We start from the raw sequence: 12556 nt of genomic DNA, 5'->3' as shown, positions 1-12556 counted from the left end.
TATGTTGTATTCTAAAACCAAGACACACCCATCCAATTACTAACACATTCACACAGATACACTATATTCTACATACTATATTCACCCTTGCATACACAGCCTTACATACTTAATATACCTCACATCTACTGAGCAAACATTTAACCAACAACAAGCACACGTAAGCACACATGCACGCCCGCACACACTCACACGCAAAAGCTCTCGCATGCAGGCTTGCAGAAAAACTCACCCACTCTTCAAACACACGTGCAAACACAAACACACACACACACACTCACCATCTCCTTATAGTGGCATTCTGTACATTTGTTGCGGTAAATGCTTTACATTCGAGCATGCCAGGTCAATCAATGCAGGAGAATACAGTCGTCTTTATATAATGTGAATGAAATGATTCAGTTGTTTTCAGTCTCCTATAGTCTCAATAATGACTCCTGATATGCATTAAAGTAATGTATCAATGTCAGTAATATTTTGTTAGTCAAGATTGCATGCTTTGCAATCCTGAAAAATTCTGTGTACACTCTTAGAAAAAAAAAGTGCTACCAGGGTTTAAATTTGAATCATGCAGTCTAAAGAGAATTCAAACGTGGCTCACATTATTACCAGTAAGCGAACTTTCGGACCCCCGTTCTTTTCCACTAACACCACTGCTCCAGGGAGAAAGGGAAATGTTGATTATAACCTAATTGGTCAGCATCATCGTGGGTCATCCAGGATAGTTACTCTCAAGTCAAGTTGTGGCCATTCAATGATACCTTCTGAAAAGGCTTGTGTTGGTCTTTGCCAAGAGATACAAACCACTTTGTCTCACCTTGATCTCTGAGCATGTTTGCACAGCTGAATTTATGATGTAGAAATGATGTATGAATTTCACACTGAAAGCATGGAAAAGACTAGTATTATAGTTACTGTAAGAGACTATGAACAATAATGTGCTTCATTAGGTAATTCGATTGTGGAAACATGTTCAAAAATCTCAGCGGGTAAAGTTTCCCCCATTATTTGACAATAGCCAACCTTACCCTTTGCACATGCATGTTAGTGATCTCTAGTGGGTTGCCTCAGTGCACTCGTCATCATTCAGAGGCTCAACCGTAGGATGAGTTCCACGTTCATTTCAAAAACATTTCAAACATTTCCACTTTCAGAGGTCTTATAGTTTGTTTGTTTTATCTTTTGCCCAAAATTGCAACCTCTTCATGGATACTCAAGACATCATCATGGCAGTCGGTGCGGTAGCATATCAAATCAGTGGACTTGCGAAGCAGCTTAATCGCTCCCATAGCTACACCCTCAAGCACCCACAGCACCTAAGCTTGCAAGACTAAGAAAGCCATAGCACCCATTGTAATAATTGCCAATCCCCTTCCACAATCCCAGCCCAGCCCACCCCCACCTCTCCCCTGCCCTACGCTTAAACAGAGCGGCCAGAGAGGGGCGCCTCGTGCCGTCAGACCTACCGTAGACAGAGAAGTCCACCACAGTCAAGATACACGGAGCACACATAAGACACAAAGCAGGAAGGAGGAGAGCAGGGAGAAAGGAAGAGATTGAACTCACAGCAGACACCATAGAGGGAAATTAGAGCAGAGGCAGAGTCAACGACAGGAAAAATGACACAGTGCTAGAACCCCACTAAGGCCAGCTCTAAACTAGGGGCCTTGTGTTTTAATTAACTATCAGTTTGGGGATATTGCTGTTGTTGTTGTTGAAGAATGCTCAATTGAACCAAAATGTAATCTGTAAAAGGATCGATTATGCACTAGAGTAGAACATTTAGCCCCACAATGTCGCTACGGGCTGTTTAGAATTAGAATTTTGGCATGGCTATTCTGTGCTAATTGGTAAGCATTATATATTCCATCAACAATAGTATAATTCCCCCATGCAAAAGAGCTCAGCTGTGTCATTTTTCACCCAGGTCCCAAAGCACAACAGAAAGCACCACTAACATGTCTGACAAATACAATATATAACAACAAGAAATGAAGAAGGAAGGGGGGGTATTTTCTAGAGATTTTGACAGTTCAATGTTGGGCTAAATGACTTACTAAGTATATACAATGTTATGAATTCTAAATGGCTAGACATGGCTCTATTTTCACTATGCCATCCACTGAGTGATGTGGTTGTCAATTATGGGACAATAGGTTCTCTATGCTGTTATTGGCAAATATTCTACATAAAGAACAGCTTTAAGTTGGGTGTTAGTTCACAATGTATTTATTCTGATTTATAACTATACAATTACCCCCTCTGGGTTGAACATACCTCTCCTCCTTTCATGTTCGTCATGCCCATTTCACCCTTCCCTTTCTTGCCCTTCTTGTTCTTCTTCTTCTTGCAACAGCACTTCTTAACGATGCAGAAGCAGCAGGTGAGAATCAGGGTAGCAGCTACCACTGCAATGGCGATGATGGCCCATGATGGCACTAAAATACACACACACACACACACACACACACACACACACACACACACACAAACACATACGCACACACAGACACATACACAAACACACACAAACAAAAAACAATTAGCTAACAATTAGATTTGGTGCAAATTAGATTTTCAGAGAATGCCATTCGCAACAATACCGCCTGATCGATACATAATCAGGGCCTAAAGTGGATGTCAATGCCTTCAGGGGGAGAACAGATCTATAGTGAACAAAAATACAAACGCAACATGCAACGATGTCAAAGACTTTACTGAGTTACAGTTCAAATAAGGAAAGCAGTCAGTTGAAAATAATTCATTAGGCTCAAATCTATGGATTTCACATGACTGGGAAAACAGATATGCATCTGTTGGTCACAGATACCTTAAAAAAAGGTAGGGGTGTGGATAAGAAAACCAGTCAGTATCTGGTGTGACCCCCATTTGCCTCATGCAGTGCGACACATCTCCTTCGCATAGAGTTTATCAGGTTGTTGATTGTGGCCTGTGGAATGTTGTCCCACTCCTCTTCAAAGGCTGTGCGAAGTTGCCAGATATTGGAGGGAACTGGAACACGCTGTCGTACACGTCAATCCAGAGCATCTCAAACCGCTCACCCCTACGATGGCCTGCGGTTGTGAGGCCGGTTGGATGTACTGCCAAATTCTCGAAAACAACGTTGCAGGCGGCTTATGGTAGAGAAATGAACATTATATTCTCTGGCACAGCTCTGGTGGACATTCCCGCAGTCAGTATACCAATTGCAACTTTGTGTTGTGTGCCAAAATTGCATATTTTAGAGTGGCCTTTTATTGTCCCCAGCATAAGGTGCACCAGTGCAATGATCATGTGTTTAATCAACTTCTTGATATGCCACATCTGTCAGGTGGATGGATTATCTTGGCAAAGGATAAATGCTCACTAACAGGGACGTAAACAAATTTGTGCACAACATTTCAGAGAAATACGCTTTTTGTGCACATGTAAAATTTCTCTGATCTTATATTTCAGCTCATGAAACATGGGCCTAACCCTTTACATGTTGTGTTTATATTTTTGTTCAGTGTAATTATCAATAAAAGTCATGCAATCTCATCTGGACAGGTCTGGGTGTTAGGTACTGTGCAACGTCCAGACCAGGCTCTCATCAGACAGGCACTCACATGGGATCTTGTCGATCTCATTGAGGAACTTATTCTTGATGTCGTCAAAATCGCCGTTTTTGACGGCCTCTGTGGAGTTGTCAGCTGCGGTGGAGGCCACGGGGCCAGGGGCAACAGTTAAGACAGCGGCCCCAGTGGGTTCCGGTCCGACCATGGCTTCAGGCTTCTTCTTGAACAGGTTCCACTTCATCCTAGATGGCTAGGCCACACACAGTCCTTGTGAATAGAGAGAGAGGGCTGTTAACACAGAGTTGTAAATGAGTCCTACAGGTACATAACATTCTGGACTCCAAAAGTATTGATTATAAGCATAGTAAGGTCATATCTAGTGAAAGAGAGTGACCCGGATCTAAGTATTTGACTGGTTTGTGACTCACTGACACCGCCCCGGTTAGAGGGGAATAAAGCATCCCAAAAGTTAACGCGGAAATGAACATGGAGATGAACATGGGGATGAACATGGGGATGAACATGGGGATGAACATAGAGATGTACATGGAGATTAACATGGGGATGAACATGGGGATGAACATGGGGATGAACATAGAGATGTACATGGAGATTAACATGGGGATGAACATGGGGATGAACATGGGGATGAACATAGAGATGTACATGGAGATTAACATGGGGATGAACATAGAGATGTACATGGGCATGAACATGGAGATGAACATGGAGATGAACATGGGGATGAACATGGAGATTAATATGGAGATGAACATGGAGATGAACATGGAGATTAACATGGAGATGTACATGGGGATGAACATAGAGATGTACATGGGCATGAACATGGAGATGAACATGGGGATGAACATGGAGATGAACATGGAGATGAACATGGAGATGTACATGGGGATGAACATGGAGATGAACATGGGGATGAACATGGGGATGAACATGGAGATGAACATGGAGATGTACATGGGGATGAACATGGAGATGAACATGGGGATGAACATGGGGATGAACATGGAGATGAACATGGAGATGAACATGGAGATGAACATGGAGATGAACATGGGGATGAACATGGAGATGTACATGGGGATGAACATGGGGATGAACATGGAGATGAACATGGAGATGTACATGGAGATGAACATGGGATGAACATGGAGATGGTTCTGTAAAGTTGCAGAACCAGACAGATAATGAATATACAAATGGAATGCAATGAATCGAGCAGGATGAATGTAGGCATATTAAATGGACTACAACAGAGAATAAAAATGGAACAGAACTGCAATAGCACAATAGGTAAGGACTGTATCTAATAACCAGGTATTACATAATAGTACAATAATAACAACAGCAGAGTTAACGCAAACATCTTACCTAATATCATACAATGAAACTATACAAATGGGCAACATAAATAGCAAATATTACACATGGAAATGACGCTAAAGGTAATAATAGCCAATACCAATATCAACTTCAGCATATAACATTGTATGAGATACGTAGTGATATACAAAGCCAAGCTAAACAACAATAACAACAACAACTTACTCTGTGTTCACGCATCCCATGCACATATGTCCACCCACATTTCAATAACAAAGCTTTCACCAGGGCAAGGAATCAAACTGCGACAAACAGCAGCTGAGTGTGATCCTCCATGTGTCAAAATAATGATAGACTGAGCTAGAGCCAGATTCAAATCAAACTTTATTTGTCACATGCGCCGGATACAGGTGTAACAGGTGTAACAGGTGTAGACCTTATCGTGAAATGCTTATTTATGCAGTTCAAGAAATAGAGTTAAGAAAATATTTAGTAAATAAATAAGTAAAAAAATATAAAATAATAAAAAGAGTAACACAATAAAATAACAATAACGAGGCTATTTATAGGGGGTACCGGTACCGAGTCAATGTGCGGGGTTACAGGTTAGTCGAGGTAATTTGTACATGTAGGTAGGGGTAAAGTGACTATGCATAGATAATAAACAGCGAGTAGCAGGGGGGGTGTCAATGTAAATAGTCCGGGTGGCCATTTTATTAATTGTTCAGCAGTCTTATGGCTTCGGGGTAGAAGCTGTTAAGGAGCCTTTTGGTCCTAGACTTGGCACTCCGGTTTCGCTTGCCTTGCAGTAGCAGAGAGAATAGTCTACAAATTGATTGACTAGAGTTTTTGACAATTTTTTTGGCCTTTCTCTGACACCGCCTAGTATATAGGTCCTGTTATGGCAGGAAGCTTGGCTCCAATTACCATCTGTGGCGCCTTACGGTCAGATGCCGAGCAGTTGCCGTACCAGGCTGTGATGCAACCGGTCAGGATGCTCTCGATGGTACAGCTGTAGAACGTTTTGAGGATCTGGGGACCTATGCCAAATCTTTTCAGTCTCCTGAGGGGGAAAAGGTGTTGTCGTGTCCTCTTCATGACTGTCTTGGTGTGTTTGGACCGTGATAGTTTGTTGGTGATGTGGACACCAAGTAACTCAAAACTCTCGACCCGCTCCACTACAGCTCCGTTGATGTTATTGGGGGCCTTTCGGCCCGCCTTTATCTGTAGTCCACGATCGGCTCCTTTGTTTGTCTCACATTGAGGGAGAGGTTGTTGTCCTGGCACCACACTGCCAGGTCTCTGACCTCCTCCCTACAGGCTGTCTTGTCATTGATCAGGCCTACCACTCTTGTGTTGTCAGCAAACTTAATGATGGTGTTGGACTTGTGAGCGGCCACGCAGTCGTGGGTGAACATGGAGTACAGGAGGGGACTAAGCACACACCCCTTAGGGGCCCCAGTGTTGAGGATCAGCGTGGCAGATGTGTTGTTGCCTACACTTACCACCTGGGGTGTACCGTCAGGAAGTCCAGGATCCAGTTGCAGAGGGAGGTGTTTAGTCCCAGGGTCCTTAGCTTAGTGATGAAGGGGCTTCGAAGAGGGGCTTTGAAGGTAGAAACACATAATGAGTTCATTAAAATGATTTCTGATTTCATCAAAGCCATGAGGATATGAGCAAACGCCAATTCTCTTCTCCACTGACGGAGATCCTGTCTGTCTCTATTGCTGCATGTGAATAATTGAATGAAGCTGACAACAGAAAGGATAAGCTTTATATTATTCAAATGGACTAAGACTAGTTATAAATGTAGTATGGCGACGTTATGCAAGTTAATGTTGTGTAAGACAAATGGCTTGTGGAAAGACCACAACTACTAAAGTGAAAGAACACCATAAGGGGATAACAAATGATGAACGTTGAAATCATGTGTTCTCTTTGCAGTGAGTCATCAGACATAGTTAATTGTGTATTTAAAAAACAAACATTTCTGGAACATTTCAGTTAAATAATAAAGGTTAGTGAAGAGGGACATTTTTCACATACTCTATAGTAATATTTAAACACTCTAGTGTGTTAGTTTTTTAAGAAAGTTCGGATAAATAACTTGTCTTGGTTTGGGGAGAGATCACATTACATGTACATTTTCTCTCTAGGGAAGATGTTCAGTCTACTGACAGGCGCTATGCTGTACCATCATGCCATCTATGTCACAGTGTTTTCCTAATCGATCTCGCCTAATCGATTCCCCCCGATCTTGCTCAGCCTTAATGCTCTGTCTCAAGAGTGTTGAGGCAGAAACTGTCTGGATTTCATTGCTTTTGCATGTAAACATATTCAATCTTTAGACAAGATAACCTGAAAGACCTTGAATGTTCCGCCGGCCTGTAAACCAGGAATGCTAGGGGGATGAACTGTCTGTACTTGCTCTTCCCAAAATGTATAGTAATTAACGACATCCAGACACTGGGTGAATAACACAGTGTCCATTATCCATCTGTGTAGGCAAACCATTCAAATTCTTACAAATAATGGCCTGCTGCCACTGATTGGGTGTGGGGCATGTCTGTTACAAAACATGTCTGTTACAAAACATGCCAAAAGTGTGATGGACTATATCAGGGGGGAGACGTCATTAAACATGAGGTATGTGTATAGCAACAGTCATCATTGTCCATTTCTTGGCTGAGCAACCTTAGTCTTGGGTGTTTGGGTTGTATTAACAACAACCCAGTGATAATCACCAGCCAGCCAGGCTCTAAGGCGGGTAGATTTATCCCTCTGTTTGACCCTCACGGCAGACTAAGCCAGGCAGAATTGAATTAACATTGGCAGAGATGGCGTGGAGGAGCGTTTTATCTCCTCTCCTCTCGAAGGGCAGCGGGGTAGTGGGCCCTGGAGAGGCTCGGAGGACCAGGGTTAGTCTACTGCTTTATGGCAGCCATTACCCCTGCTTTATGATCAGTTCTCACCACTCACTCCTGGGAAATTAATTATACATGGTGTTTTCCCTTTGAAGGAAGCCTTAAATTGAACACGAAATACCACCTCTTCAACACAAGCCAGTAAACAGCCAAAGAAACATATCAATATTTGGAATGTCTGAAGTCTTTCTTCTGCCTTAATGCCCTAACTATTTGTACAATAGTCTGGTCGATATCATATCCCTAAATGAAATGCAATCTGTCATGAATAACCTTGTTTGCCTACACAACTGGTCTGCACTTTTCTAACGCTTACAATGCTAAAGTAAAACTGACTCTGTCTAGATATGTCCTTAGAGGCAGCATAACAGATAAGCAAAACATTAGCAAATACTTACTTTACCTGCTTAAATGACACATTTACCAACTTAACAACAAGCTACAAATCCGTGATAAGAAACAGTATGCGCTTTAGAGCCCCATCTCTCAGTGTGCTTCTCACTTCGTTAGTTAGGGACTCCTCTAGTTCTCCTCATAACTTCAAACAAAATGGCTGTGCTCCACATCCCTGAGCAACATGGCTCCTGGTATGATCTGGCGCTTATCTCTAAGCACATTGGCTCAGACTTGAACAGGTATCAAGGGCTTTTAGTCTGTATTATTCATCTGCATATAAACACACTGGAATAAAACGCAGCTCACTGACACTGTTTTGTTGACTTCAAATAATCTCACCACAAAAGGTAAGAGATAATAAGTCTTATTTCTGGTTTGCAGAATTTTTTCTAACTACCAGCTGAGATGGGGATGCTAGGGGATTACTGTTAGAAATCAACAATGCTTTGGTAGTCTCATAATGTTGGAGAGTTGTATTATCTATCTAAAGCTCAATATTTGCTCTGTTTGCCTAACGAATCATGGCAAAGCTATTTTAGGCAGAAAACTCCAATAAATGTGTTATACAAGCACTCAGTTCAATTGTCATTACCATGTACATTAGTAATGGAGGTGTATATCTTGCTATGGTAGAGAGAAGGCATTACAGTAATTAGAACCCAAGTCCAGAACAGATGCTGGGAAACACTCAGTATTAAATAGAGCCATGACTAAATGGAATTCTTTGCCACCCCATGTAACTCAAGCTAGCAATAAAACCAGATTCAAACAAAATGAGGCCATGTGGCGGAAAGGGATTCGGGGGCTGGAGATAGTGGTGACGGCTAGTGGTCTGTGCAGGTGTAATGTAGTTGATGTTTGTATGATGTCATTGTTTGTATGCTGTATGTTTTGTATTGTTGATAAAATATCAAATAAAATCTTAGAAAAATAATCATAATTTAAGCAGATTATAACAAAAACAGAAAAAATAACTCCTTATGGCAAATCAGAGACTATGAAGAGACAAGCATTTGTATGCGTTTTGTTTTGTATTTTGCATTGTATTTTGCATTGTATTATGTATTGTATTATGTATATGATATGTGGTAAAAATACGACTGTGACATGTGGTTGTCTCGCCTGGCTGTCTTAAGATGAATGCACTAGCTGTGGGTCACTGGTTGGGACAGTCTGCTGAATGGCTAAATTGTAAAGCGAATGTATTGCTATAAATATAAAAGTATGTAGACTATTTCAGCCACATCCGTTGCTGACAGGTGTATAAAATCGAGCACACAGCCATGCAATCTCCATACACTAACACTGGCCATAGAATGGCCTTTCTGAATAACTCAGTGACTTTCAACGGGGCTACGTCATAGGATCCCACCTTTCAAACAAGTCCGTTCGTCAAATTCCTGCCCTGCTAGAACTGCCCCGGTCAACTGTAAGTGCTGTTATTGTGAAGTGGAAATGTTTAGGAGCAACAACGGCTCAGCAGCGAAGTGGAAGGCCACACAAACTCATAGAACAGGACCACTGAGTGCTGAAGCGCGTAGCGTGTAAAGATCATTTGTCCTTAGTTGCAACACTCACTACCGAGTTCCAAACTGCCTCTGGAAGCAATGTCAGCACAGGAACTGTTCGTCGGGAGTCTCATGAAATGGGTTTCCATGGCCGAGCAGCCACAAACAAGCCTAAGATCACCATGCGCAATGACAAGTGTGGCTGGAGTGGTGTAAAGCTCGCCGCCATTGGACTCTGGAGGAGTGATAACACATTCTCTGGAGTCACCATCTGCCTGTCCGACAGACGAATATGCCCCAATGCGTAGTGCCAACTGTAAAGTTTGGTAGAGGAGGAATAAAATTCTAGGGCTGTTTTTCATAGTTTGGGCTAGGCACCTTAGGATTTCCTAGTGAAGGGAAATATTATCTATACAGCATACAATGACATTCTAGAAGATTCGGTGCAACCAACTTTGTGGCAACAGTTTGGGGAAGGCCCTTTTACTGTTTCAGCATGACAATGCCCCCATGCACAAAGCGTGGTCCCTACAGAACTGTTTTGTAGAGATCGGTGTGGAAGAACTTAAATGGCCTGCACAGAGCCCTGACTTCAACCCCATCTAACACCTTTGGGATGAGCCAGGCCTAATCGCCCAACATCAGCACCCAACCTCACTAATGCTCTTGTGGCTGAATGGAAGCAAGTCCTCACAGCAATGTTCCAACATCTAGGGGAAAGACTTCCAAGAAAAGTGGAGGCTGTTACAGCAGAAAAGGGGGGACCAACTCCATATCAATGCCCATGATTTTGCAATGAGATGTTTGACGAGCAGGTGTCCACATACTTTTGGTCATGTCGTGTATATGTACAGTTTATTGGGAAAGTATTCAGACCTTGACTTTTTCCACATTTTGGTACCTTACAGCCTTATTCTAAAATGGATTAAATAAATAAAAAATCCTCATCAATCTACACACAATACCCCATAATGGCAAAGTGAAAACAGGTTTTTACAAATTTAGCAAATGTAAAAAAAGAAAAAACTGAAATACCTTTTTTACATAAGTATTCAGACCCTTTGCTATGAGACTCGAAATTGAGCTTAGGTGCATCCTATACCCATTGATCATCCTTGAGATGTTTCTACAACTTGAATGGAGTCCACCTTTGGTACATTCAATTGATTGGACATGATTTGGAAAGGCATGCACCTGTCTATGCAAGGTCCCACAGTTGACAGTGCATGTCAGATCAAAAACCAAGCCATGAGGTTGAAGTAATTGTCTGTAGAGCTCCGAGACAGGATTGTGTCGAAGCACAGATCTGGGGAAGGGCACCAAAACATTTCTGCAGCGTTGAAGGTCCACAAGAACACAGTGGCCTCCATCATTCTTAAATGGAAGAAGTTTGGAACCACCAAGACTCTTTCTAGAGCTGGCCACCCGGCCAAACTGACCAATCAGGGGAGAAGGGCCTTGGACAGGGAGATGACCAAGAACTCGATGGTCACTCTGACAGAGCTCTAGAGCTCCTCTGTGGAAATGGGAGAACCTTCCAGAAGGACAACCATCTCTGCAGCACTCCACCAATCAGGCCTTTATGGTAGAGTGGCCAGACGGAAGCCTCTCCTCAGTAAAAGGCACATGACAGCCCGCTTGGAGTTCGCCAAACGATACCAAAAGACTCTCAGACCATGAGAAACAAGATTCTCGGGTCTGATGATACCAAGATTGAACACTTTGGCCTGAATGCCAAGCCATTCATCTGAAGGAAACCTGGCACCATCCCTACGGTGAAGCATGGTGGTGGCAGCATCATTCTGGGGGGGATGTTTTTCAGCGGCAGGGACTGGGAGATTAGTCAGGATCAAGCGAAAGATGAATGGACCAAAGTACAGAGAGAGATCCTGCTCAAGAGCGCTTATGACCTCAGACTGGGGCGAAGGTTCACCTTCCAACAGGACAACAACCCTAAGCACAAAGCCAAGACAATGCAGGAGGGCTTCGGGACAAGTCTCTGAATGTCCTTGAGTGGCCCAGCCAGAGCCCAGACTTGAACACGATAAAATATCTCTGCAGAGACATGAAAATAGCCTTGCAGCATTGCTCCCCATCCAACCTGACAGAGCGTGAACGGATCTGCAGAGAAGAATGGGTGAAATTCCCTAAATACAGGTGTGCCAAGCTTATAGCGGCATACCCAAGAAGACTCGAGGCTGTAATCGCTGCCAAAGGTGCTTCAACAAAGTACTGAGTAAAGGGTCTGAATACTTATGTAAATGTGATATTTAAACGTTTTTATTTTTAATAAATTAGCAAACATTTATAAAAAACTGTTTTTGCTTTGTCATTATGGAGTATTGTGTGTAGATTGATGATGGGTGAAAAAAACGATTTAATCAATTTTAGAATAAGGCCTTAACCTAACAAAATGTGGAAAAAGTCAAGGGGTCTGAATACTTTCCGAACGCAATGTATATATGTACAATACCATTCAAAAGTTTGGACACACCTACTCATTCAAGGGTTTTTCTTTATATTACTATTTTCTACATTGGAGAATAATAGCAAAGACATCAAAACTATGAAATAACACATGGAATCATAATTTTTTTTTAACAAATCAAAATATATTCTAGATTCTTCAAAGTAGCCAGCCTTTGCCATGATGACAGCTTCGCACACTCTTGGCATTCTCTCAACCAGCTTCCTGAGGAATGCTTTTCCAACAGTCTTGAAGGAGTTCCCACATATGCTGAGCACTTGTTGGCTACTTTTCCTTCACTCTGCAGTCCAACTCATCCCAAACCATCTCAATTGGGTTGAGGTCGGGTGACTATGGAGG

At 42.4% G+C, this 12556-nt stretch overlaps 1 protein-coding gene across 7 annotated transcripts in view; it reads right to left on the bottom strand.

The window, feature by feature from the left end:
* Positions 1-12556, bottom strand: part of LOC115165799 (synaptotagmin-2) — an 86908-nt gene that overhangs the window by 10416 nt on the left and 63936 nt on the right. For 4 of the 7 annotated variants that reach the window (XM_029719172.1, XM_029719176.1, XM_029719179.1 and 1 more), the window contains 2 exons: positions 3609-3824; positions 2278-2438 (listed from right to left, as the gene is read on the bottom strand). In XM_029719172.1, the coding sequence (XP_029575032.1) occupies positions 2278-2438; positions 3609-3798 (351 nt within the window). In that variant the 5' untranslated portion in view covers positions 3799-3824. Of the gene's footprint in view, positions 1-2277; positions 2439-3608; positions 3825-6406; positions 6507-12556 lie in introns of all 7 variants that reach the window. The other 3 variants (XM_029719174.1, XM_029719175.1, XM_029719177.1) reach the window with 1 other exon arrangement.

Source organism: Salmo trutta, chromosome 28 (assembly GCF_901001165.1).
Source record: "Salmo trutta chromosome 28, fSalTru1.1, whole genome shotgun sequence".
Classification (NCBI taxonomy): domain Eukaryota; kingdom Metazoa; phylum Chordata; class Actinopteri; order Salmoniformes; family Salmonidae; genus Salmo; species Salmo trutta.
Note: the sequence above shows the minus strand (reverse complement) of the source record. Positions and strands in the feature narration are given on the sequence as shown.